The following is a 25,091-nucleotide window of genomic DNA, read 5'->3' on the forward strand; positions in this document are numbered from 1 at the left end:
TGCCATTTTTGATATTATCAGAGTTGATGTCAGGTTTATGTCTCTAGCTATTTTAGCTAGAAGAGCTTTATGGCTTAAAACTTGGAATGCTGATATGGCTTCTAAATCAACTTTACTTTCCATTTCTTTCCAGGGTAACAAATTATTTGGTTCTCAGTTGGATTCCATTATTTCAACTGTTACTGGTGGGAAAGGAACTTTTTTACCACAGGATAAAAAATCTAAAGGTAAAAACAGGGCTAATAATCGTTTTCGTTCCTTTCGTTTCAACAAAGAACAAAAGCCTGATCCTTCATCCTCAGGAGCAGTTTCAGTTTGGAGACCTTCTCCAGTCTGGAATAAATCCAAGCCAGCTAGAAAGGCAAAGCCTGCTTCTAAGTCCACATGAAGGTGCGGCCCTCATTCCAGCTCAGCTGGTAGGGGGCAGGTTACGTTTTTTCAAGGAAATTTGGATCAATTCTGTTCACAATCTTTGGATTCAGAGCATTGTTTCAGAAGGGTACAGAATTGGTTTCAAGTTGAGACCTCCTGCAAAGAGATTTTTTCTTTCCCGTGTCCCAGTAAATCCAGTAAAAGCTCAAGCATTTCTGAAATGTGTTTCAGATCTAGAGTTGACTGGAGTAATTATGCCAGTTCCAGTTCCGGAACAGGGGATGGGGTTTTATTCAAATCTCTTCATTGTACCAAAGAAGGAGAATTCTTTCAGACCAGTTCTGGATCTAAAAATATTGAATCGTTATGTAAGGATACCAACGTTCAAGATGGTAACTGTAAGGACTATCTTACCTTTTGTTCAGCAAGGGAATTATATGTCCACGATAGATTTACAGGATGCATATCTGCATATTCCGATTCATCCAGATCATTATCAGTTCCTGAGATTCTCGTTTCTGGACAAGCATTACCAATTTGTGGCTCTGCCGTTTGGCCTAGCTACAGCTCCAAGAATTTTTACAAAGGTTCTCGGTGCCCTGCTGTCTGTAATCAGAGAACAGGGTATTGTGGTATTTCCTTATTTGGACGATATCTTGGTACTTGCTCAGTCTTTACATTTAGCAGAATCTCATACGAATCGACTTGTGTTGTTTCTTCAAGATCATGGTTGGAGGATCAATTTACCAAAAAGTTCTTTGATTCCTCAGACAAGGGTAACCTTTCTGGGTTTCCAGATGGATTCAGTGTCCATGACTCTGTCTTTAACAGACAAGAGACGTCTAAAGTTGATTACAGCTTGTCGAAACCTTCAGTCACAATCATTCCCTTCGGTAGCCTTATGCATGGAAATTCTAGGTCTTATGACTGCTGCATCGGACGCGATCCCCTTTGCTCGTTTTCACATGCGACCTCTTCAGCTCTGTATGCTGAAGCAATGGTGCAAGGATTACACGAAGATATCTCAATTAATATCTTTAAAACCGATTGTTCGACACTCTCTAACATGGTGGACAGATCACCATCGTTTAATTCAGGGGGCTTCTTTTGTGCTTCCGACCTGGACTGTAATTTCAACAGATGCAAGTCTCACAGGTTGGGGAGCTGTGTGGGGATCTCTGACGGCACAAGGAGTTTGGGAATCTCAGGAGGTGAGATTACCGATCAATATTTTGGAACTCCGTGCAATTTTCAGAGCTCTTCAGTTTTGGCCTCTTCTGAAGAGAGAATCGTTCATTTGTTTTCAGACAGACAATGTCACAACTGTGGCATACATCAATCATCAAGGAGGGACTCACAGTCCTCTGGCTATGAAAGAAGTATCTCGAATCTTGGTTTGGGCAGAATCCAGCTCCTGTCTAATCTCTGCGGTTCATATCCCAGGTGTAGACAATTGGGAAGCGGATTATCTCAGTCGCCAAACGTTGCATCCGGGCGAATGGTCTCTTCACCCAGAGGTATTTCTTCAGATTGTTCAAATGTGGGAACTTCCAGAAATAGATCTGATGGCGTCCCATCTAAACAAGAAACTTCCCAGGTATCTGTCCAGATCCCGGGATCCTCAGGCGGAGGCAGTGGATGCATTATCACTTCCTTGGAAGTATCATCCTGCCTATATCTTTCCGCCTCTAGTTCTTCTTCCAAGAGTAATCTCCAAGATTCTGAAGGAATGCTCGTTTGTTCTGCTGGTAGCTCCGGCATGGCCTCACAGGTTTTGGTATGCGGATCTTGTCCGGATGGCCTCTTGCCAACCGTGGACTCTTCCGTTAAGACCAGACCTTCTGTCACAAGGCCCTTTTTTCCATCAGGATCTGAAATCCTTAAATTTAAAGGTATGGAGATTGAACGCTTGATTCTTGGTCAAAGAGGTTTCTCTGACTCCGTGATTAATACTATGTTACAGGCTCGTAAATCTGTATCTCGAGAGATATATTATAGAGTCTGGAAGACTTATATTTCTTGGTGTCTTTCTCATCATTTTTCTTGGCATTCTTTTAGAATACCGAGAATTTTACAGTTTCTTCAGGATGGTTTAGATAAGGGTTTGTCCGCAAGTTCTTTGAAAGGACAAATCTCTGCTCTTTCTGTTCTTTTTCACAGAAAGATTGCTATTCTTCCTGATATTCATTGTTTTGTACAAGCTTTGGTTCGTATAAAACCTGTCATTAAGTCAATTTCTCCTCCTTGGAGTTTGAATTTGGTTCTGGGAGCTCTTCAAGCTCCTCCGTTTGAACCTATGCATTCATTGGACATTAAATTACTTTCTTGGAAAGTTTTGTCCCTTTTGGCCATCTCTTCTGCTAGAAGAGTTTCTGAATTATCTGCTCTTTCTTGTGAGTCTCCTTTTCTGATTTTTCATCAGGATAAGGCGGTGTTGCGAACTTCTTTTGAATTTTTACCTAAAGTTGTGAATTCCAACAACATTAGTAGAGAAATTGTGGTTCCTTCATTATGTCCTAATTCTAAGAATTCTAAGGAGAAATCGTTGCATTCTTTGGATGTTGTTAGAGCTTTGAAATATTATGTTGAAGCTACGAAATCTTTCCGTAAGACTTCTAGTCTATTTGTTATCTTTTCCGGTTCTAGGAAAGGCCAGAAAGCTTCTGCCATTTCTTTGGCATCTTGGTTGAAATCTTTAATTCATCTTGCCTATGTTGAGTCGGGTAAAATTCCGCCTCAGAGAATTACAGCTCATTCTACTAGGTCAGTATCTACTTCCTGGGCGTTTAGGAATGAAGCTTCGGTTGACCAGATCTGCAAAGCAGCAACTTGGTCCTCTTTGCATACTTTTACTAAATTCTACCATTTTGATGTATTTTCTTCTTCTGAAGCAGTTTTTGGTAGAAAAGTACTTCAGGCAGCGGTTTCAGTTTGAATCTTCTGCTTATGTTTTTCGTTAAACTTTATTTTGGGTGTGGATTATTTTCAGCAGGAATTGGCTGTCTTTATTTTATCCCTCCCTCTCTAGTGACTCTTGTGTGGAAAGATCCACATCTTGGGTAGTCATTATCCCATACGTCACTAGCTCATGGACTCTTGCTAATTACATGAAAGAAAACATAATTTATGTAAGAACTTACCTGATAAATTCATTTCTTTCATATTAGCAAGAGTCCATGAGGCCCGCCCTTTTTTTGTGGTGGTTATGATTTTGTATAAAGCACAATTATTCCAATTCCTTATTTTATATGCTTTCGCACTTTTTTATCACCCCACTTCTTGGCTATTCGTTAAACTGAATTGTGGGTGTGGTGAGGGGTGTATTTATAGGCATTTTGAGGTTTGGGAAACTTTGCCCCTCCTGGTAGGAATGTATATCCCATACGTCACTAGCTCATGGACTCTTGCTAATATGAAAGAAATGAATTTATCAGGTAAGTTCTTACATAAATTATGTTTTTCCAGATTTGGTTTGCCCCAAAGAATCGAATCAGATCGGGGGACCCACTTCACTAGCGAAGTGATGACAAAAATGTGGAAAATACTAGGGGTTAAAAGAAAGCTCCATATTGCTTATAGAGCTGCCTCAAGTGGTGGTGTAGAGCGTTACAACCAGTCCATTGTTAAAATCCTCAAAAAGTTTGTGAGTGAAACAGGTAAAGACTGGGATGTAAAACTACCTCTAGTCTTAATGGCATTAAGAGCAACTCCAAGTAGTGCTACCAAGATGTCACCTTTTGAACTGATGACTGGTAGAAGAATGGTTCTACCTCAGCATCTGCTGTACCGTACATCAGACCAAAACTTGATAAATGCTGCCAATACACATCAATATGTGGAAAACCTAAGAAAGCACCTTCAATATGCCTTTGCATTTGCTCAAAGGAATTTAGAAAGAGCCGCAACTGCCACTAAAACCTATTATGATCTCAAAACATCCAAAAAGGAATATGAAATAAATGATAAAGTTTATCTTTATAACTTTGGAAGAGATCAGGTTAGGGAGAAGAAATTTCTTCCCTCATGGAAAGGTCCTTTTGTCATTACTGACAAAATATCTCCAGTGGCCTATAAAATACGGATCCCCAAAAATGAAGGTTTCATAGATAAATGGGTACATATAAATCAATTGCGGGCATGTCATCCCAGATCCCAACTACAAGTCATAGAGGGAGAATGAAGTGTCATATCCCCAAATGCACTAAAGACATACTGTAATTTAAAGATGACCAGCTGATGAACATGAAGGCTCGAAATTGACAGACTATCTACATAGAAGACTGTCCATGATGTGTACGGTCAACATCCTCACCAAATACCACTAACTTTGATCCAATTCAAATACATGTGTCCTACATGTTTTTGAATTGGAAAGGGGGATTTATGTCAAGGTATTTGAAATATTATTAAATAATATATAGAGGTATATTTGTCTTTATTTGATAGATCTGTGGATGTGAACATGGTCTGTAGGACAAAGGATTAGATCTCCCCCACTCCAATTGCACAGGAGACATTCTTGGCTGAAAGGAGAACAAAGGATTATCTCTGGGAGATCTCACACACTCAATATGTTAAATTATGCAATTGTATAATTTAGCAAGGAACTAAAATATAACATAGTTTCAGGATACAGGCAAATATATGGAGACGAAATGTCTGAATTACCCTTTTGGAACTGATCAAAATCATAGAGGCAGCTTTTATGCACATGGGTGTTAATTATCAAATACACATCTGCACTGCTGGCTAAACAGGAAATATGCTGTTTTAAAGACTTTTACAACTCCTCATGGATTGACCCCATGTGGAGCAATAAAGGCCTTGGGAAACAAAGACAAATGCTAAGGTGTGAACATACAGCACACAGTGAAGACACATGACTTACATTATGATTTTAAAACAACTGTATATATTTTAATGGATATGAGATGTGTATATGTGTGTATATATATATATGTATGTATATATATATATATATATATATATATATATATATATATATGTGTATATATGTGTATGTGTATATTTTGAAGGCATGAATATCTTGGCCTCTGTGTGTTTGAAAACATGAGTGGATGTTTGTGGACCTGAGGAGAAGTGATTATTGACATTTTTTTTTTATTTCAGATCTACATAGACAGGATTCACTTGGAATACAGTACAATACTGAAATAAAAATAGGCTGTTATTTGCAAAGAAGTGCCAGAATGCTGACAAAGTTGTGATGCATTTTGGGCTAGTAATTGGCAGTGTTAAATTACCTTAATATAATAAAATGTTAATAATATAACATATTTGGTATCAGAATAATCAGAAAAAAATAACCTAATATTAACCATCTGTAATTGGGGTTATATATGATTAATGCAGAGAGTGTGATCTGATTAAATAACCATTTTATGAAAAAAAAAATTTTTTTTAACTTGCTTAAAAATGTTAGAGATGGTCTTGTTGTATTTGTTTGTTTGTACGTCTGCTGCCACCTAGTGTTATGATGCGGAATTGCAACCATGAGATGATTGGTTGTTGCAAAGAATGCATTTCCTTGACAACACATTTACCAAATAAACCAATCCATGTTCAGTTGCAAAGAACTAATCCAAAACAAGGCCGTGGGCGTTTCCAATATTCACCAATGACTGATAAATAATCAAAAAGGGGAGGGGTGAGATCAGATGATTTAACCCCAGCATAGAGACTAAGAAAGGGTGGTGTTATTTTGATCCAGAAAGGAGTAACTGCGGCAGTTATTAATCAAAAGCACACATCTACCATTGGACTCCATATGCTTTACCCCAATTTTGAATTTCTGAGGTGAATTGGATATGTTGCAAAACATTGGGAACCGGATTGCTGTTTATTTGGGTGATGTATACAAGGTTTTTGTAAGATAAGTTATATGCATAGTTAATTTGTATTTAATAGATTTAAAGAAGCAGTGTGTTTTTCTTTTTAAGTTAGCATTTCACAGCCTATATATATATATATTGTTTAAATCTGCGTCTGATTGACCAAGTAACTCATCTATGCAAGTTCTGATATTTTCAGTTAATTTTGTATTAGGATAAATTGCAGTTAAATAGCAGAATACATATATTATCCTATTGTTTTATAAACACTGTTTAGAATTGTATTGCTTGGATGTTAAAGGTTTTAATCCCATTGTGTTAAATAAATAAGGCTAAATTGTGAAGGTATATTTTTCTGGGTTTTGTAAGAAGGATAGCATATCTTAAGAGTTGGTTTTAACGCATATAAATTTTGTTTCATTTCCTTTTATTGCAAATATACTTCAATATGTTTATGGATATTAACTAAATAAAAGAATTCAGATATTTATATTAATTGTATGGTCTAGTAGGTGCATGGTTGATAAGGGTTTCTATTTCTTTGTATTGTGTTTATAACCCTGCCATAAACTTATATATATTATTTGGATAGCACTGCTAAGATTTTCATAAATATACTGACATAATCGGGTGCCCACTGAGCCATCCGTCTCTGGGGATTCTATTTCTCATGACAAGTTCCCTACCATCAACTCTTACTATGTATGCAGGTAACCCAAATGCTACTTATCCTTTCTAGGGAGTGTGGCCTGTTCCCACCGGAGTTTACAACACGGTTCCGCATGGTCATATCTTTGGCGCAGGCGCATCTGCACCTCCCAGGAGTGTGCTTACGATATTAACCGTGTTTCGTTAAATGGGGCTAGTCAGGCGTGGGATCGCCTGGTCCAGTTCAGCCTTCTGGGGGAGCAACTGCCCTTGAGGCCTCAGGGCGTCAACCTTCGGGGGCCGGTGTTTCCTTTTGTCCCAGCGGAGGTATGTTGCGCCTTTCGTTATAGATTGGCGCACCTTCATGTCCTACTAAGGCACGTTTTTGGCATTGTGGGAGGATCCCATTCTTTGTCTGGGGATTCTCAGTCTTACTCTTCGACTGGCTTGCATACATAGACATAAGGGGATGAAGTAATCTTCTTATAGTCTTTGTTATTTGTGTATCCTTTTTCAGTTCTGAGCTTGGAAGTCTCGGACCCCTGTTGGGCTGGTCCATAGGGTCTGTCCGTTCTTCCTGGGCGTTAACCTACGGGTTGCCTTATCTTTTATTTTTATCCGGTGAGGATGATTTTTATTTGTTCTAAAGCTCATGTTGTGATGTGATGTTTCCTTCGGGAACTTTCCTCTTTGGAATTCATACTCGCGATTTTGTGGTCACACTTTTTACAAAAGTCTGTCTGACTGTTCTTATCCTTCCATCATCGGGGGAGACTCTATGTGGCCTTGACAGTGCTGGGGCTCTTGGTTTCAGGCTGGTCCTGACTGGGTACAAATCCTTCTGTCCTTGAGGCCTAGTTCAGACACATGGCTCCTTTTTATGTCTGGTTGGTCCGCTGAATGCGCACCTAGTGATCACAATGTGATTTGTGTGGTTGTCTTGTTTTATTTTACAAGCTTCAACTAGCATCCTGAGAGGACTTGAGGGTCAGTGGTTGCTAAGGGGCATTGGAGATTGGTTCAGTCCTCATTCGCCTTTCAATCTATTGGGCCAGGACTCCGTTGAGATCCGCAGGGACATGCTCAGCCATTTCGAATTTCTGGCGGCTTTGGCTGCTTAATTAGGAAGTGAAGGCCGTGAGGCTCTGTCTTCCTTCGGGAGTTAGTCGTCTCCATATCAGGGGCGATAGGAGGTGTTGTCTCTTTTTCCATGCTTTTTGCTTAGGGGATGTTTTTCTGCCTGGGTTCGGGATGCTTTGCATTCTTCTCCCTTGGGTGTGGTCCTCTGGAATGTTAATCTGAAAGGATTATGGAGGCTAGCCTTTCTTTCTACTCTCTTGTGGGTAACTCTAATCTCGTTTTCATTTCCCTTAGTGCTGCCCTTTGGGCCTTTGGGCTCTAGAGAAATTGCGTGACTTTGTCGCTGCCTAGTACCTTGCTGGGGGGGGTGTTGACCTCCGGCTAAGGGTGTTCTCTTCCCTTTGGGCTGGGAATTACGACTGAGTCCTATACCCGTTCTCCGGGTTTCCCGGTTCTCATCCCCTGTGAGGTCTGATTGCTTCAGATGGGGTATCTTGTGTTCCCTGAGGGTGTCGTTCGTTCTAGGACGATTCTGGGTCCCGGGTCTGGAGTTCTTGTATTGGATCCTTCTTGGATGTCTGGAGACTTATGATCTGGTGGACTGGTTCGGGATATCCCAGTTTTTTTTCAGGGACCCTATGTTGCGACATTGGGGCTAGCTCATTGGGCTTGCAAGCAGGTAGGCCAGAATTAACATCCACCTTCGGGTACTGGCTATAAACTTTAAGGCCTGACTTGTCCTTCGGATGGAGTGTGCTCCTCTATGGGGAGTTTTTTTCTCTGTTGGGTCAACAGTGGTGTCTGGATGATTTTTAATTTGGTCCGTGTTTTGATCATACTAGGGCTTCATGTCTTGTGGACATGTACGCTGTTCTTATCTGTGCCCTTCCCTTTGGAGGGGATAGTTTATCTTCCTTATGAATTGGGGTTTCCTCTCTCTGGAGGGTCTTTGTCCTGCACTGTGTAGGAAGTTGGATCAGGTGGCTAAGAGAGACTGTCTGAGAGAGTTGTGACAGGTCTTCCTACGAATCTATTTCACTTTTCTCTGTTCCAGGTCCTAGTGGGTTCTCCTTTGGAGTGCCTATTTTATAGGAGTGCATTGGGTTGGCACCCGAGCTCTGTTGGGGTGGGTGAGTCCACCCTTTTTCTTTCCATTCCCTGGGGGCTTGTGGCTGGGGTCTGTCTATCAGACATGCCTGTCGCTTGGGCTGGTCTGGTGTTGGAGCAGGATCTGAGATCTGTTGCTCTGCTATTTCGTCCTCGGAGCATTCGAGGTACAGTAAGCCTTTTTGAGGTTTCTCTTTTCTCCACATTAAAGATTTGTGGGAAGGACTGACAGCTCTTAGATAGCATGCAACGTTATCTGCTGGTTAGTGGATACTTAGCAATCCTTAAGGATCCTATCTTCAGCTGCTTTCTACTTGTCCTGCAAGTATTTAAGTTTCAGAGTCATTTTTAGATGACTGCAGCGTGCATTGTTTTTGCTTCAGGTGTTTTTCATCAGACCTACCTGATCTTGCTGCACGAGGTTTCATTCTGAATATTTCGGTTTTCTGAGATACCTTTTTGCAACTTGGGGACCTTCGTCTTCAGTTGCTCCTAGAGTGCGGTTGCACTGTGTTAGAGGAAGATCCTCTCTCTGTTTCAGACTCCCAGCCTTATCATGTGGTTTCTGTATTTCTGGGGTCTGGGCGTTGCCTCCCCTTGTTTCTTTGAGACTGGTTCGGTCTCTGTTAGCCTGACCCGGTTTCTCATGTTTTTGCTCTGTTTTTATTTAGGACTTGTTGTGCCTTTTTTTTAGTTTTTTTTTCTGGAATTTCCTTATGCTAGCTGGAAGCTAGCTCAGCATACTAATGCACTGTGGCTACTCTGCACTGTAGCAAATCGAGGGTTGCAAGTTCGATCCCCGGCGAGGTATACTCAGCCTTTCCTTCTTTCGAGGTTGATAAAATGAGCAGTACCTTGAGTCCCTTAAGGGGGATTAGTCACGCTTTACAAGTGCAATCATGTTTTCTCTGTGCCTTTTCTTCTTTGTGGAATAATACAGTAGTTTGTATCCTTCCTTTAGTAAGGGGTGTTGTTTGAAGACTAACTGCTGGGGATGGTGTCTCTTGGAGGGTGTTGACTCAGTCGAGTCTAGTTCCTGCGGTTTCTAGCAAGGCTGTGGACTATCTGCGGGTCAGTGTCCTTGGGCTTTTTCTTTGTTTTCTCTTCAAAGTTGTTCTTGGCTTCGGACGAAGTAGGATTTTGTTGGGTAGGGGTTTTCAGACCTGCTGCCCTTAGAATGGGCCTCCTCTTGTACCCTCCCGTATGTGCATTCAGTGTCCTCTATAGCTTGGGTATTGTTTTCCCAAACGTAATGAATGCAGCTGTGTACTCTTTCCATTTATGAATAAAAACTTAAATTATGCTTACCTGATCATTTTCTTTTCTTCAGATGGAAAGAGTCCACAGCTCCCCGCCCGTATTTTTTCTGTGGTGCGTCTGTTATTTTTGTTCTTCTGGCACCTTTTCACCCTGATGTTTCTTCTACTGTTCCTTGTTCCTCAGCAGAATGGCTGGGGGATGAGGGAAGTCGAAGGAGTATTTAAGCCTTTAGTTGGGCTGTCTTTAACTCCTCCTGGTTGCCAGGTTCTGAATTCCCAAAAGTAATGAATGCAGCTGTGGACTCTTTCCATCTGAAAAAAAAAATTATCAGGTAAGCAAAATTAAAGTTTTTAGAGCTTAGCGATTTTATGTTTACAGGAGCAGTTTGATATTATTTGATAGCTTTAGTAGGTATTTTTAGGGTATCATTTGTTTTTAAAAGGGAATCTCCTAATGATAACAAAAATAGCCAAAAAAGTAAGTAAAAATAGAATAGCTGGATTTTTATTAGCAGGAAATTGTAGCAAGAATACAGGGAGTGCAGAATTATTAGGCAAGTTGTATTTTTGAGGATTAATTTTATTATTGAACAACAACCATGTTCTCAATGAACCCAAAAAACTCATTAATATCAAATCTGAATATTTTTGGAAGTAGTTTTTAGTTTGTTTTTAGTTTTAGCTATTTTAGGGGGATATCTGTGTGTGCAGGTGACTATTACTGTGCATAATTATTAGGCAACTTAACAAAAAACAAATATATACCCATTTCAATTATTTATTTTTACCAGTGAAACCAATATAACATCTCAACATTCACAAATATACATTTCTGACATTCAAAAACAAAACAAAAACAAATCAGTGACCAATATAGCCACCTTTCTTTGCAAGGACACTCAAAAGCCTGCCATCCATGGATTCTGTCAGTGTTTTGATCTGTTCACCATCAACATTGCGTGCAGCAGCAACCACAGCCTCCCAGACACTGTTCAGAGAGGTGTACTGTTTTCCCTCCTTGTAAATCTCACATTTGATAATGGACCACGGGTTCTCAATGGGGTTCAGATCAGGTGAACAAGGAGGCCATGTCATTAGATTTTCTTCTTTTATACCCTTTCTTGCCAGCCACGCTGTGGAGTACTTGGACGCGTGTGATGGAGCATTGTCCTGCATGAAAATCATGTTTTTCTTGAAGGATGCAGACTTCTTCCTGTACCACTGCTTGAAGAAGGTGTCTTCCAGAAAGTGGCAGTAGGACTGGGAGTTGCGCTTGACTCCATCCTCAACCCGAAAAGGCCCCACAAGCTCATCTTTGATGATACCAGCCCAAACCAGTACTCCACCTCCACTTTGCTGGCGTCTGAGTCGGACTGGAGCTCTCTGCCCTTTACCAATCCAGCCACGGGCCCATCCATCTGGCCCATCAAGACTCACTCTCATTTCATCAGTCCATAAAACCTTAGAAAAATCAGTCTTGAGATATTTCTTGGCCCAGTCTTGACGTTTCAGCTTGTGTGTCTTGTTCAGTGGTGGTCGTCTTTCAGCCTTTCTTACCTTGGCCATGTCTCTGAGTGTTGCTCACCTTGTGCTTTTGGGCACTCCAGTGATGTTGCAGCTCTGAAATATGGCCAAACTGGTGGCAAGTGGCATCTTGGCAGCTGCACGCTTGACTTTTCTCAGTTCATGGGCAGTTATTTTGCGCCTTGGTTTTTCCACACGCTTCTTGCGACCCTGTTGACTATTTTGAATGAAACGCTTGATTGTTCAATGATCACGCTTCAGAAGCTTTGCAATTTTAAGAGTGCTGCATCCCTCTGCAAGATATCTCACTATTTTTGACTTTTCTGAGCCTGTCAAGTCCTTCTTTTGACCCATTTTGCCAAAGGAAAGGAAGTTGCCTAATAATTATGCACACCTGATATAGGGTGTTGATGTCATTAGACCACACCCCTTCTCATTACAGAGATGCACATCACCTAATATGCTTAATTGGTAGTAGGCTTTCTAGCCTATACAGCTTGGAGTAAGACAACATGCATAAAGAGGATGATGTGGTCAAAATACTCATTTGCCTAATAATTCTGCACTCCCTGTATTGTCTTCTGACACACAAACACACAGACATATGCAGCGCCTTATGTGCTGTCAAGTTATATACATATATCCGTAAAAAGGAGGGGCAGGTGATTAAAATAAATAAATAAATGAAAATCTAAAACGCCAAATAACGTATTAACTGGTGTTTCTTTCATGCAGGTGGTGAGAGTCCAAAATCCATTACTCATGAGAATTACTCTTCTCTACCACTAGGAGGATGCAAAGATTTCCAAACCCTAAGAGCTCCATAAAACCCCTCACACACATCTTAGTCTTTACTTTGCCTCCGCTGATTGAAGAATGAAGAGGTGCATGTATTTTTCAGAGAAAAGTGTTTTCAGACTATGTTGAGTCCCGGTTCCCCTCAGAGTACAGTGCATGTCAGAGGGATGTATTTGGAGTATGGTGTATGATACAATGGTTTCACCTCATGGAAAATCCTTGATAGGCCCTCTGTAATTGGTCGCAGGGACGTGTCTTCTGCATCTCTTTCTAGATCTAAATAATACTCCTGTCATGGATACTGGGCTGCAAGGGTTAAAACCCCTACCCTCTACAACCTCACCCCTGTTGCCTCTTAGCGGTTTCTGGCTCCTCAGAGCAACCGTGATTCCCCAGACCATCTGTTCCTGGTTATTGTGTATATGGACTGTCACCTTTGAGGAGCTAATTGCTGACCGCCACTTTCCCCTTTGGCCGGCCGGGCCCCTGGAACTACCGGTCGGCCACATCCCCCAGGATTACCGGTGCCCTTTGACCCAGGTCGCTCCAGTGGCCCTTTGTCCCAGAGCTCCAATCTTTTGGGGTTTTGCTGCTTCTCAGGGTGGCCCAAAGGTGGGGTGATTGCCGTAAGGGAGCTCCCTTGGGAACCGGGGGTTCGGGTTCCCCCTATAACCCCTCTTCTCCCTGGAAGTGCCGCCGCTCCCCCGGGATCACCGTGAAAACCGCCACCCCTGGCTACGGCAAGTCTGGAGGACCATGGCTGCTATAGCAGGCGCCAGCCTGTCTGGAGGGGCGGGAATGGCGGGAAAGCTGTGGCATTGTCTTCTGTTCTTATCTAGATAAGTGTGTGTATAAAAGATGTGTGTTTTGCTCAATAAAGAGAGTTCCTGTTTCACTTGAATGCTAGTATGTCTAGTTATTTGGGTGGGCTCCTGCTACAAGTACTTGCCTGGGCTACATAGCCGCTCGTTCCAGGGAGAGGAAGGACCCGTTTGGCGGAGCTACCCAGTAGGGGTAGCCGGGGATCCGTCACAACTCCTATTCCATAACATGTGCTGATATGTTTCAATACTGGTTTGGCTGCCTGCTACTTGTTTGATAGAGGACAAGTGTCTATCGGTAAGTATTTTTTATTTTATTATATAGACACTCATTTAGCTTTATTATGGGCACTTGTAAAAGTGATAAACGTTTTTATATATATTTAATTATATATGACCCTGGAGCAGATCCTTCACTATTCCCTTTGCTTAGCGCGCAGCGGGGTTTTTTGGTGCTATTTTTTTGGCACTATTTTGTGTGTGCGTCAGCCTGTTTTTGCGCACCTGGTTCCCGCATGTCCGGTTATCGTGCGTTCCTTAGCCTTCTAGAAGTTACAGGTTAGTTGTGTGCACCAGGTTTTGCCTGTTGGGTTAGCGCGCATCAGCACGTTAATGTACGCACATCAGGTTGTGTGTGCGCGTCAGGTTTTTGGTATGCTTTTTGCCATTTAAACAATCAGTTGTTTAGCGTGCATTTGAGAGTTTTATGTTTTTTTCTAGGCTTAGCTCAGCTTAGCATGCTTTGTCTCTAAAGCTGCTTAGGTTGGGGGTATATGATTTCCTTTACTCAAGAGCTTTTTAAAGGGTTTATTGCATTGCTTTTCTAAATGCCATAATGAAGCAGAAAAAAAGCTGTCCCTAAATTTAGCCTAGAAACTGAGTCTCCTGAGCACCTTTCTAGCATTGTTAGGTGTGCTTATTGTAATAAAGCTGAATTGCCTTCTTCAGTTCATTTATGTGGCTCATGTTTAGATTTGTTGATGCATGTAGAGCAATCTAATGATGTTTCTTTGTGTACTAATGCACCCTACTCTCTGTTCATTACAGGTTAATGCTGGTGTGGTGCCTCCTGCTATGAAGTCATTAATTAACGCTGCTGTCTCTGAGGCTTTGGCTGCTCTCCTGCCTCCAAGTAAGCATAAAAGGACAGTTCACATTTTACCTTCTTCAAGTGCTACGTGCCCTTATCAAAGGGATTCTGGGGTATCTTCAGAAGGCAAAATTTCCTCTGGGAATGAGGATTCCTCATCTGAAGTTGAACCTGATATTTCCTCTTTTTTTTGTTTAAAGTTGAACATATTAATTCTCTTTTAAAAGAGGTCTTCACTTTAAAGGTTAAAGATGCTAAGTCTTCTAATGATAAACCTTGTAATCATTTATGTTCAGTTTTTAAGACTGTTGTTAATCTCCCTTAGGTTTTCCCTGTACCTTAATGCTTTCTCTGACATGGTTTCTGGGGAATGGTCTAAATTATATCCTTTACCTGCTACTAATCTAGAGTTATAGGAAACGGTTCCCAAAGTGCATGGGGCCATTTGCACTCTAGCTAATCTTACTACTATTCCTTTGGATGACAGTACTTCCTTTAAGTACCCTTTAGACAGAAAGTTAGAATCCTTTTATAGAAGGGCCTTTTTACATACTGGTTATATTATCACGCCAGCTATTTCTATTGCAAATGTAGCTGCTGCTTCTACTTTCTGGTTGTTCAGTCTTTCAGAGCAGTTTTCTGATGACCGAAAACAGACTCCTCTTTACAAAAGCAGAGTGATCTCCAAGATAAAGCTAGAGAAGTAATTTGTAATCCTGATTGCCCCCCTCCCTTGTGGCCTCACATGATTTGGTATGCAGATCTGGTTCAAGTGTCCAGTTGCCCTCCTTGGCCTCTTCCTCTGCGGTCAGACCTTCTGTCTCAAGGTCATTTCTTCCGCCCTGATCTAAAGTCTCTAAACTTGATGGCATGGAAATTGAAGCCTTAGTTCTGAGACATTGCGGTTTCTCAGATACTGTAATTTAATCTCTGATTCAGGCTTTTTAGGAAGATTTATAACAAGATTTAGAAAACTTTTATTTCCTGGTGTATAGATCATGGTTTATCCTGGCACTCTTTTAGAATTCCTAGGATTCTTCAGTTTTTGCAGGATAGTTTAGATGAGGGTTTATCTGCCAGTTCCCTGAAAGGACAGTTTTTTGCTTTTTGAGTTTTGTTCTACAGAAAGATTTCTATTCTTACTGATGTTCATTGTTTTGTCTAGGCTTTGGTCCGAATTAAACCTGCTATTAAGCTTATTTCTCCTCCTTGGAATCTTAACCTAGTATTAAGGGTTTTGTAGACTCCTCCTTTTTAGCTTATGCATATGTTGGGCATTAAACTATTTTTGTGTAAAGTGTCATTTCTTTTAGCCATATCTTCTGCTAGAAGAATTTCTGAATTATCTGCTCTTTCTTGTGAGCCTCCTTATTTGATTTTTCATCCAGATAAGTCTGTTTTATTGACAGCATTTAATTTTCTGCCTAAGTTTTTTTCTTTAAACAACGTTGGTAGAGATATTGTTGTTTCCTCTTTGTTTCATAATCCTAAGAATGCTTCTGAAAAATCTTTGCTTTCTCTTGATGTCGTTAGGGCATTGACATATTATTTTGATGCTACTAAGCATTTCAGGCAAACCTCTAGTTTGTTTGTTCTTTTCTAATAAAGGTCATAAGGCCTCTGCTTTTTCTTTAGCCTCTTGGTTGAAACTTTTGATTCACAGAGCTTATTTGGAGGCAGGTCAGCCTCCGCTACAGTGGATTACGTCTCATTCTAATAGGCTAGTTGCCACTTCTTGGACTTTCAAGAATGAGGCTTCAGTTGATCGAATTTGTAAGGCAGCTACTTGGTCTTCTTTGCATACTTGTACTAAATTTTTACCATTTTGACGTTTTTGCTTCCTCTGAGGCAGCTTTCGGTAGAAAGGTCTTTCAGGCAGTTGTCTCAGTTTGATGGATATGCCTGTTTTTTAAGTGCATTATAAAAAAAAAAGAAAAATAATTCTTTGGGGTGGTGGATTTATTTTCTCAGTGGAAAAAAAATACATTTTTTTAAATCCCTCCCTTTGTTATTACTCGTGGACTGCCACAGCTTGGGCATTGGTTCCCATGAATAGTGGATCATAGACTCTCACCTCCTGTATTAAAGAAAAGAACATAATTAATTCTTACCTGATAAATTAATTTCTTTCATGGTTGTGAGAGTCCATGATCCTCCACCCTTTGCTTTTGCTTGGGATTGGTGTTTTTGAGCACATCTTTTTCCCCTGCTCCTTTTTATGGTTTTTAATCCATTTGTTCTTACCTCACTTGCTTGGCTATATGTTAGACTAAACTAAGTGTGAGATGGGAGTGGTTTTAAAGAGCTCTTGGGGTTTGGCAATCTTTGCCGCCTCCTAGTGGTAGAGAAGAGTATTTCCCATAAATAATGGATCGTGGATTCTCACCACCATGAAATAAATTAATTTATTAGGTAAGCATAAATTATAATTTTAAAAACAAGTAAAACAATAAACTTTTTTATTTTTTTAATTTATTTAATTTTCAGCTATTTGCAAGTATTTATCAAAATTAGGTCTAGTAAATTCTTCATTTGTTATATCAATATAATCATAGAATGAGAATATCCCATTTTTTTTAGCATCAACTTATTTTTTTATCATTGCAAAGGATTGTTTTTGCTTGGAAATAGAGATTTGAACGGGGTGTATGGTCTCTTAATTGTAACTTGGTTGTTCCAATAAGTTAAACCAATTGATGCAATACAGTTACACAGATCCGGTTTGACTGAACAGAAATTATTTTGCTGTAAAATTGAGCAATTCTGTGATTGTGCAACACACAGCACAATGTTGTAAAGTTTAGACTTGTTGTTTAGACAATGTGTTTTGTTTACATTCTATTTTAGCTGCATTGTAAAAATTCTAAAGGTAAATGTAATGAATATTAGTACAATAAATACATTACAGGTATAAATCCCAAAATATGAAATTCCAAAATCAAGATTTTTTTCCATAATCCAGACTTTTTCATTCATATTTTCAAAATGAATAAATGAAAAAAAAAAATGATTAAAAAGTAACATTTTCCATTTCAGTAAGTCATAATCTTCTCTACTTACATCTTCATTTATTTTGTGTTCTAAAATGCAAGTGTATATTTATTTAAAATGGTAACTATTACCTTTCTGATTACAGCACTGTACTATCTTTCTGGCAGTGCTATGTATACAAAATAATTAAAAACTATATAAAACTATCTTTAGGTTACATGTATCAGCTGTATTATGACATGTAAATATTACCTAAATAACATAAGATATTGTTGTTTACACTTGGTCCCATCCTGTCTTCAAGCTGTCACATTTTACAGATGCAAAATTACAAATATTCCGAAATCCCAAGCAGTTTGGATAAAGGGTTTTTCTACCTGTATTTAGATATATATCCTCATATATTGATGTTTTGTATTCATAAACATACATGGAATTTAGTCGTTCAATATTGAGAGTAGGAAAATGTTATATTTTCTTCATCTAGCTTTTATCACACTTGTTTTTCTTTATTTTCTAGAAGTATAGCAGAAGATAAAACGTTTTGAAATAAGTACACAATCAAATGATTTCCCAAATGACAGTAGCTTATCTGACTTTCAAATTACAAGTTACCTAGCTTCTGTTCATTGGCGCAGAAGGTGCTGAATAATTTGCCCTTAAATTCATTCTTCACAGCTATTTCGCCTGCTGATATTAATTATGGAGAAACCTTAAGTACACTTCGCTATGCAAATCGAGCCAAAAACATCATCAACAAACCCACCATTAATGAGGATGCTAATGTCAAACTAATTCGTGAGCTTCGAGCTGAAATAGCTCGCCTGAAAGCTCTACTCACTCAGGGGAATCAGGTTAGTGCTTTTAATTCTCAACTTATAATTAACTTTCTTTGCGTAATGGCATCTATTTCAAGTTCCTAATATGATCATTATCTTTTTCATTAAATTTATTTGGGTTTGAGTAAACACACACCACCTTTCAGATAACAGTGAGTGATGAGACTCTTATAAGCTCAGTTATTTATAATTTGCTTCTGACTTGGTGGTCTACAGTTGTAGGTCAGTTAAATTATGTACCATTCCAAGCACAGTTACTTCATCAAACACTTATAAGATCCCTTTTCATGTCCTTAAAGTTGTTGATAAATGATGTTGATTAGCTGCATTAAGGGGGTGCTCTACATTTTGTTTTAAAAACTTTGCCTTTAAAGATCATGACAACCCAATTTGTACTATCAAGGGCAGCATTTTAACATGCTAAAAAGAACTTTGAAAAATGAAAAGCTGCTTAAACTTTAAACACAAATATTAAAATCACATTTGGACCAACAGGCTAAATCACAGAACCATGTTACTGCTGTTTTACTTATACTCTAAGTTACTACTCATTGGCTGAGCAGAATAAATAATACAGTAGTTCAGTCAGGTCGATCAATGCTGATAATTTGTAACCTTCCTTATTTTATATAATGGAAGTTCAGATTTAGCACCTGTCTGACTTCAAGAGGGCACACTGCAGGCTACTGCACGTAACCTCATGAAATGCAAATATACGCAAGTAGAAGCAGCACCTTCATATAAAATAATTATTGTATTATTCTTCCAAAACAGAAAGATCTTATGTTTTTCTTTTTTAATTTTTTCTTTTATTAAGTAAACAAAATATAACATTTATACATTAGTACTATATCATTTCCTTCCTAAGATAGGGAGAGTCCACGGCTTAATTCCTTACTGTTGGGAAATGCAACACCTGGCCACCAGGAGGAAGCAAAGACACCCCAGCCAAAGGCTTAAATATCCCTCCCACTTCCCCATTACGCCAGTCATTCTTTGCCTTTCGTCACGTTAGGAGGTGGCAGAGAAGTGTCAGAAGATTCAGAGAGTCCTGAAAAGGGTATCTGCCCTTCGAGATAGTACTGGAGTTTTAAGTAGTCATGTCAACCTCTCAGTGAGAGTATTGATGAAAGTTGGAGTCTGGAGGTGCAGGAAAAGGTTTTCTGCGAACCCATCAAGGCTACTGCTAACAGCTCCTAAGCAATAGGTGTTGACGAGTTTCACTGCCTGCTTTCTCTCACTCAAGTCCATGTCAGGAGCGCTGCTAAAAGACTGTCACACTTGAGCGGCTGTGTTCTGTTCCACAGCATGGATCCTGGAGGTAAGATAGTTTCATTTTATACACATAAAACGCTATAACAGGGTCACAGTGTGGCTCCTTTATACCTTGATAGGATCCAGTGTTAATATCCTCTGAAGGGGGGTTAATTGAACAGTTGGGGTTAATTAATCAATGTATTAAATATTTACATGCTGCTTTGTGTAATTTTTTTTTCCTGGGCTGATACTGTGTGTTTTTGGCTGGAACCAACAGGTTTCACTTTCGTTTTTGAAAGTGTTGCACAGCTCCTATTACTTGCTGTACTTGTAATAACAACATAAGTACTGTCTTGCACTCTATGTGACCGGGTGTGGTCTATATTCATTTCCTGCATTCTGACTGAGACTTGAACCTGAGGAGAGCATTTCCTCTTATCTGTCTGGGTCTAGGAGGTGGTGAGTGCGCCAGCTATTGGGAATATAAAGGGTGCAGTTTTCTATACTAAAAAACATTTTAATTTGTGTCCTCCTGTTGGTATAACCTGAGCTATGGAGGACACGGGCATGTTAGAAGGTACTCCTTCTGTACTAAATTGTGAGGAGGCCATGGTTTTCCCGCCCACTCAATTATGTTCCACATGCCTTAACACCGTTATAAGGTCTAGGAAGGGAGACAAGCCTTCTAAGGCTCTTAGTCCCTCTGAGCCATCTACCTCTTTGGACTCAGCATCCCGTGAGCTTACTACCCTTGCTACATTATCCACTCCACATGCAGTTCCCCGTAGCACATCTAATTCTCCATCCGGAGGGGGCCTTCTTTCTGCGGACTTTGCCACACAGTTACAAACAGCAGTGTCGGCAGCCCTCAGTGCATTACCTCGCTCTAACAAACGCAAAAGAAAGGTTAAACTTAGTTCTCTTGACCCGAGACATCTAAATATTTATTGAATTTAGCTATTATGTCACTTAGACTTTTCCTGTGCCGGCTAAGATGGCGAACAATATTAAGAACGAATGGGAAAAAAATCGTTCTTCCTTTTTCCCCCTCGTCTACTTTTAAAAAGTTGTTCCCGGACTCTCAATTGGATTTGTGGGGCTCCATTCCTAAGGTGGATGGTGCTATCTCTATGCTTGCTAAACGTACTACTATTACTCTTGGGGATAGTTCTTCATTCAGAGAGCCGATGGATAAGAAAATGGAATCCTTTCTGAGAAAGATTTTTCAACATACAGGATTTTTGTTTCAAATGGCGACTGCAGTTGCCGTGGTTGCCAGAGCAGCTACCTACTGGTGCGACTCTTTGTTGGAACTCATTGATGTCGAGTCTTCCCTCGAGGATATTCAAGACTGAATTAAAGCTCTGAGAATTGCTAATTATTTTATCTGTGATATGAACATGCAAATTATTCGCCTAAATGCAAAGACCTCTGGCTTTGCGGTCCTAGCCCTTTGAGCGCTCTGGTTGAAGTCTTGGTCTGCGGATATGACTTCTAAGTCCAGACTCCTTTCTCTTCCCTTCAAGTAAAAGATTTTATTTTGTCCAGGCCTGGACTCCATTATTTCTACGGTTACCGAAGGCAAGGGTGCCTTCGTACCGCAAGATAAGAAGAACATGTCTAAGAGATGACAATAATTAATAATAATTTTTGTTCTTTTCATTCTGACAAATCCCAACAACAACAATTTTTCTCCAAGACCGAACAACCCAAGAGTACTTTGAAGCTGGCTCAGTCCTGGAATAGATTCAAGCAGAACAAGAAGTCCGCCAAAAACAAATTTGGCCTGAAAGGGCGGCCACCGATCCGGGATCGGATTGTGTAGGTGGCAGACTGTCTCTTTTTTCAGATGCCTGGTTCAAGGATGTACAGGATTCGTCAGTCCTGGATATGGTATCACAGGGTTACAAGATAGGCTTAAAATCTCATTCACCAAGGGGCAAATTCCTTCTCTCGAATCTCTCTACCAGACCAGAAAAGCGGGATGTCTTTCTAGGGTGCGTTCGTGATCCATCCTTTTTAGGAGTTGTTGTCCTGGTGCCTATCGAAGAAAGGCCCAAAGGAGGAGGGAACTTTCCACCCAATTCTGGACCTAAAGTGCGTAAACAGATTTTTCAGTGTCCCATCCTTCACGATGGAGACAATAAGGTCCATCCTTCTTTTAATTCAGGAAGGCCAGTTTATGACCACTATAGATCTAAAGGACGCTTACCTTCATGTTCTAATCCACAGGGAACACTTTCAGTTCCTGAGGTTTGCATTCCTGGACCAGCATTTCCAGTTCATTGCCCTTCCGTTTGGTCTAGCTACTGTTCCAAGAATTTTTGCAAAGGTTCTGGGAGCTCTTCTAGCCATTGCCAGAACTCAGGGTATTGCAGTAGCCCCATAGTTGGATGATATTCTGGTGCAAGCATCATCCTTTCGTCTTGCGGAAGAATTCTCGGAATCCCTTCTCAGTCTTCTTTGATCACATGGAAGATAAACTTGGAAAAGAGTTCTCTTATCCCAAGTACCAGGGTGGAATTCCTAGGTACTATAATAGACTCCATATCCTCGAGGATATTTCTAACAGACCAGAGACGTTGCAAGCTAACTTCGGCATGTCTTGTCCTCTGGACCTCCTTCAGTCCCTCTGTGGCTCAGTGTATGGAGGTGATTGGTTCCTTGGTGTCCTGCATGAACATCATTCCTTTTACCAGGTTCCGTCTCAGACCTTGCTTATGTATAAGGTGGCGCAAATCAATGCCGTTTCAACTCAGTGGAAGATATGTATTAATATATATATTTTAAATGGGTATATGTCCCTGTTTATGTGTAACAACCTAATTGGAAGTCTTAATATATCAAAATTTGAATGTTGTCCCTTCTTATGATAGTTATGTAATAAAACAATATTTGGTATGAAACAATCGTTTTTAGAAATTATATATATATATATATATATATATATATATATATATATATATATATATATATATATATACAATTTTATTAAACAATATCAATAATAGATCAACTCCTAAAACATTTTTAAAATAATTTTAAAAAAGGTTCTAAATAACACCGTTGTTATCACTGTCACTTTAAATATGTATATGACTGCAAAGCTATACAGTTCCTAGCATATGTCATAAAAACAGAAATGAGCATAAAAACAGAAATAGACATTCAGGAATAGCATCAAGTGGTTATATGATCCTAATATAATGTATGATCCTAATACAATGTATCTATTGAAAAAAGTCACTTTTCAATTCCACCCTCTGTTGTGGCCTCCTGGATTAGATTCAATTTGTTAAAAACTTGAGTAGATATATTTCAATGTCTTTAACATCTGAGTTAAAATATCCTGTTTTCTTTGAGCAAATGTGGAGAATATAGCAATATTGGGGTATTTTTATCTCTTTTTTGTTCCTCTCTGCACATTCACATGGGATTATATATTATCTATTTCCCTCATTCGTCTACAATCAACAAGTTGTGATTGGCCTTAGAGAATGTATCAGTTTAGGTGTTTATAGATCTCCAATGTTCACTTTACGTATGTACATATGGTTTCGATGTTTTATGTGATCTCCTCCGTTCAGCAGTGCACTGTTTTAGGATCCTCCCTCATCTGACAGAGGATTCCGGTGGAGTGCCGTGTTTTCCAGCCCCCATTTACCGGATGTCCCAATGAGGTCTTTACTTTTGGTATTACGTTACTCCTCAATGTTAGGACTCCTACTTTAGTTTTCACAGGATATCCGGACTATCCTTTGGCTCACTTGTGTCTTTTTGTGAGTGCTCTCAACTCGGCCTCTGTGTTTGCCAGTTGTCTCTCTCCATAGCCCTCGCGTCTTTTTTGCAGACACTTTGCTTGTCAGGTTTAGAATCAGGTTTCTACGCGTTTCGGCATTCAGCCTTTCTCAGACCTTTACTACTGTGCATGCTGAGGCAGTGGAACGGCGATCATTCAGATTTGTTTCAACAGACTATTATTATTATTATACTTTATGAAGCGCCATCATATTCCGCAGCGCTGTCCATGGATACAGTTAATTTAAATAAAACAATAATATAAAACTTCTAAGAGACAGGACACAATTTACAAACATATACAGGAGGAATTGAGGGCCCTATTCCCGTGGGAATTTACAATCTAGATTGTTTTAGACAGCCGGTCGAGAGAATCACTCTCTTGGTAACTCTGTCCAGATCATCTGTCCCGAGGGACATGCTTCTTAAGACCATCCTGGGAGATTGTAACTACAGACGCAAGCCTATCCGGATAGGGAGCTGTTTGGGGTGCCAGGGAGGCACAGGGGTTGTGGACTCGGGAGGAGTCCTCCCTCCCGATCAATATTTTGGAACTATGGGCAATCTTCAAGGCCTTGAAGGCTTGACCACTTCTGGGTTCGTCCCAGTTTATCAGCTTTCAATCAGACAATATAACCTCGGTGGCTTATATCAACCATCAAGGAAGAGCGAGAAGTTCCTTGGCGATGAAGGAAGTATCTCAGATTCTGGAGTGGCTGTTCGCTGTCAGCAATCTACATTGCGGGTGTGGACAAATTGGAGGCAGATTTTCTCAGCATGCAATCCTTCCATCCAGGGGATTGGTCTCTCCATCCTGAGGTGTTTGCAGAGATATGCAGTAAGTGGGGGACGCCGGAGATAGATCTCATGGCATCCCATCTCAATACCAAGCTACCCAGGTACAGGTCGAGGTCAAGGGATCCCCAAGCGGATCTAATAGATGCACTTGCAGTGCCCTGGAGGTTCAAACTTGTATATCTTTTTCCTCCATTACCGCTTTTCCTCGAGTGGTGGCCCGCATCAAGCAGGAGCAGGTATCAGTAATCCTGATTGCTCCATCGTGGCCGTGAAGGCTGTGGTTCGCAGATCTAGTGGGGATGTCCTCATCTCCGTGGAAGTTCCCTTGTCGCAGAGATCTGATACAAGGTCCTTTTGTTCATCAAAATCTAGATTCTCTGAAGCTGACTGCATGGAGATTGAGCGCTTAGTCTTAGCCAAGAGAGGTTTCTCTGAGAGTGTTATTGATACTCTTATATAACCTTGTAAACCAGTTACTCTGCGTATCTACCACAAGGTGTGGAGGACCTACTTATTCTGGTGTGGTTTTTCCTGGCACAGAGTTAAGGTTGTTTGGCTCTTATCTTTTCTCCAGGATGGGCTGGAGAAGGGCCTTTCTGCTAGTTCCTTGAGGGGACAGATTTCGTCCCTGACGGTTTTATTGCACAAGAGACTGGCTGAGCTTCCAGACGTGCAGTCCTTTATTAAGGCTCTGATTAGGATAAGACCTGTGTTTAGATCTGAGGCTCCTCCTTGGAGCCTAAATCTTGTTCTTTGGGTTTTGCAACAGGTTCCGTTTGAGCCTCTGCATTCCGTTGACATTAAATTGTTATCTTGGAAGGTTCTCTTTTTATTGGCTATTGCCTCTGCGCGCAGAG

The 25,091-nt window shown here is 40.3% G+C and overlaps 1 protein-coding gene across 2 annotated transcripts in view; it reads left to right on the forward strand.

Annotated features, from left to right (window-relative positions):
* KIF16B (kinesin family member 16B) overlaps nt 1-25,091 on the forward strand; it is a 999,411-nt gene that overhangs the window by 161,788 nt on the left and 812,532 nt on the right. For both annotated transcript variants that reach the window (XM_053712121.1, XM_053712122.1), the window contains exon 11: nt 18,221-18,396. In XM_053712121.1, coding sequence (XP_053568096.1) covers nt 18,221-18,396 — 176 coding nt within the window. The remainder of the gene's footprint in view (nt 1-18,220; nt 18,397-25,091) is intronic.

Source organism: Bombina bombina, chromosome 4 (assembly GCF_027579735.1).
Source record: "Bombina bombina isolate aBomBom1 chromosome 4, aBomBom1.pri, whole genome shotgun sequence".
NCBI classification, from domain to species: domain Eukaryota; kingdom Metazoa; phylum Chordata; class Amphibia; order Anura; family Bombinatoridae; genus Bombina; species Bombina bombina.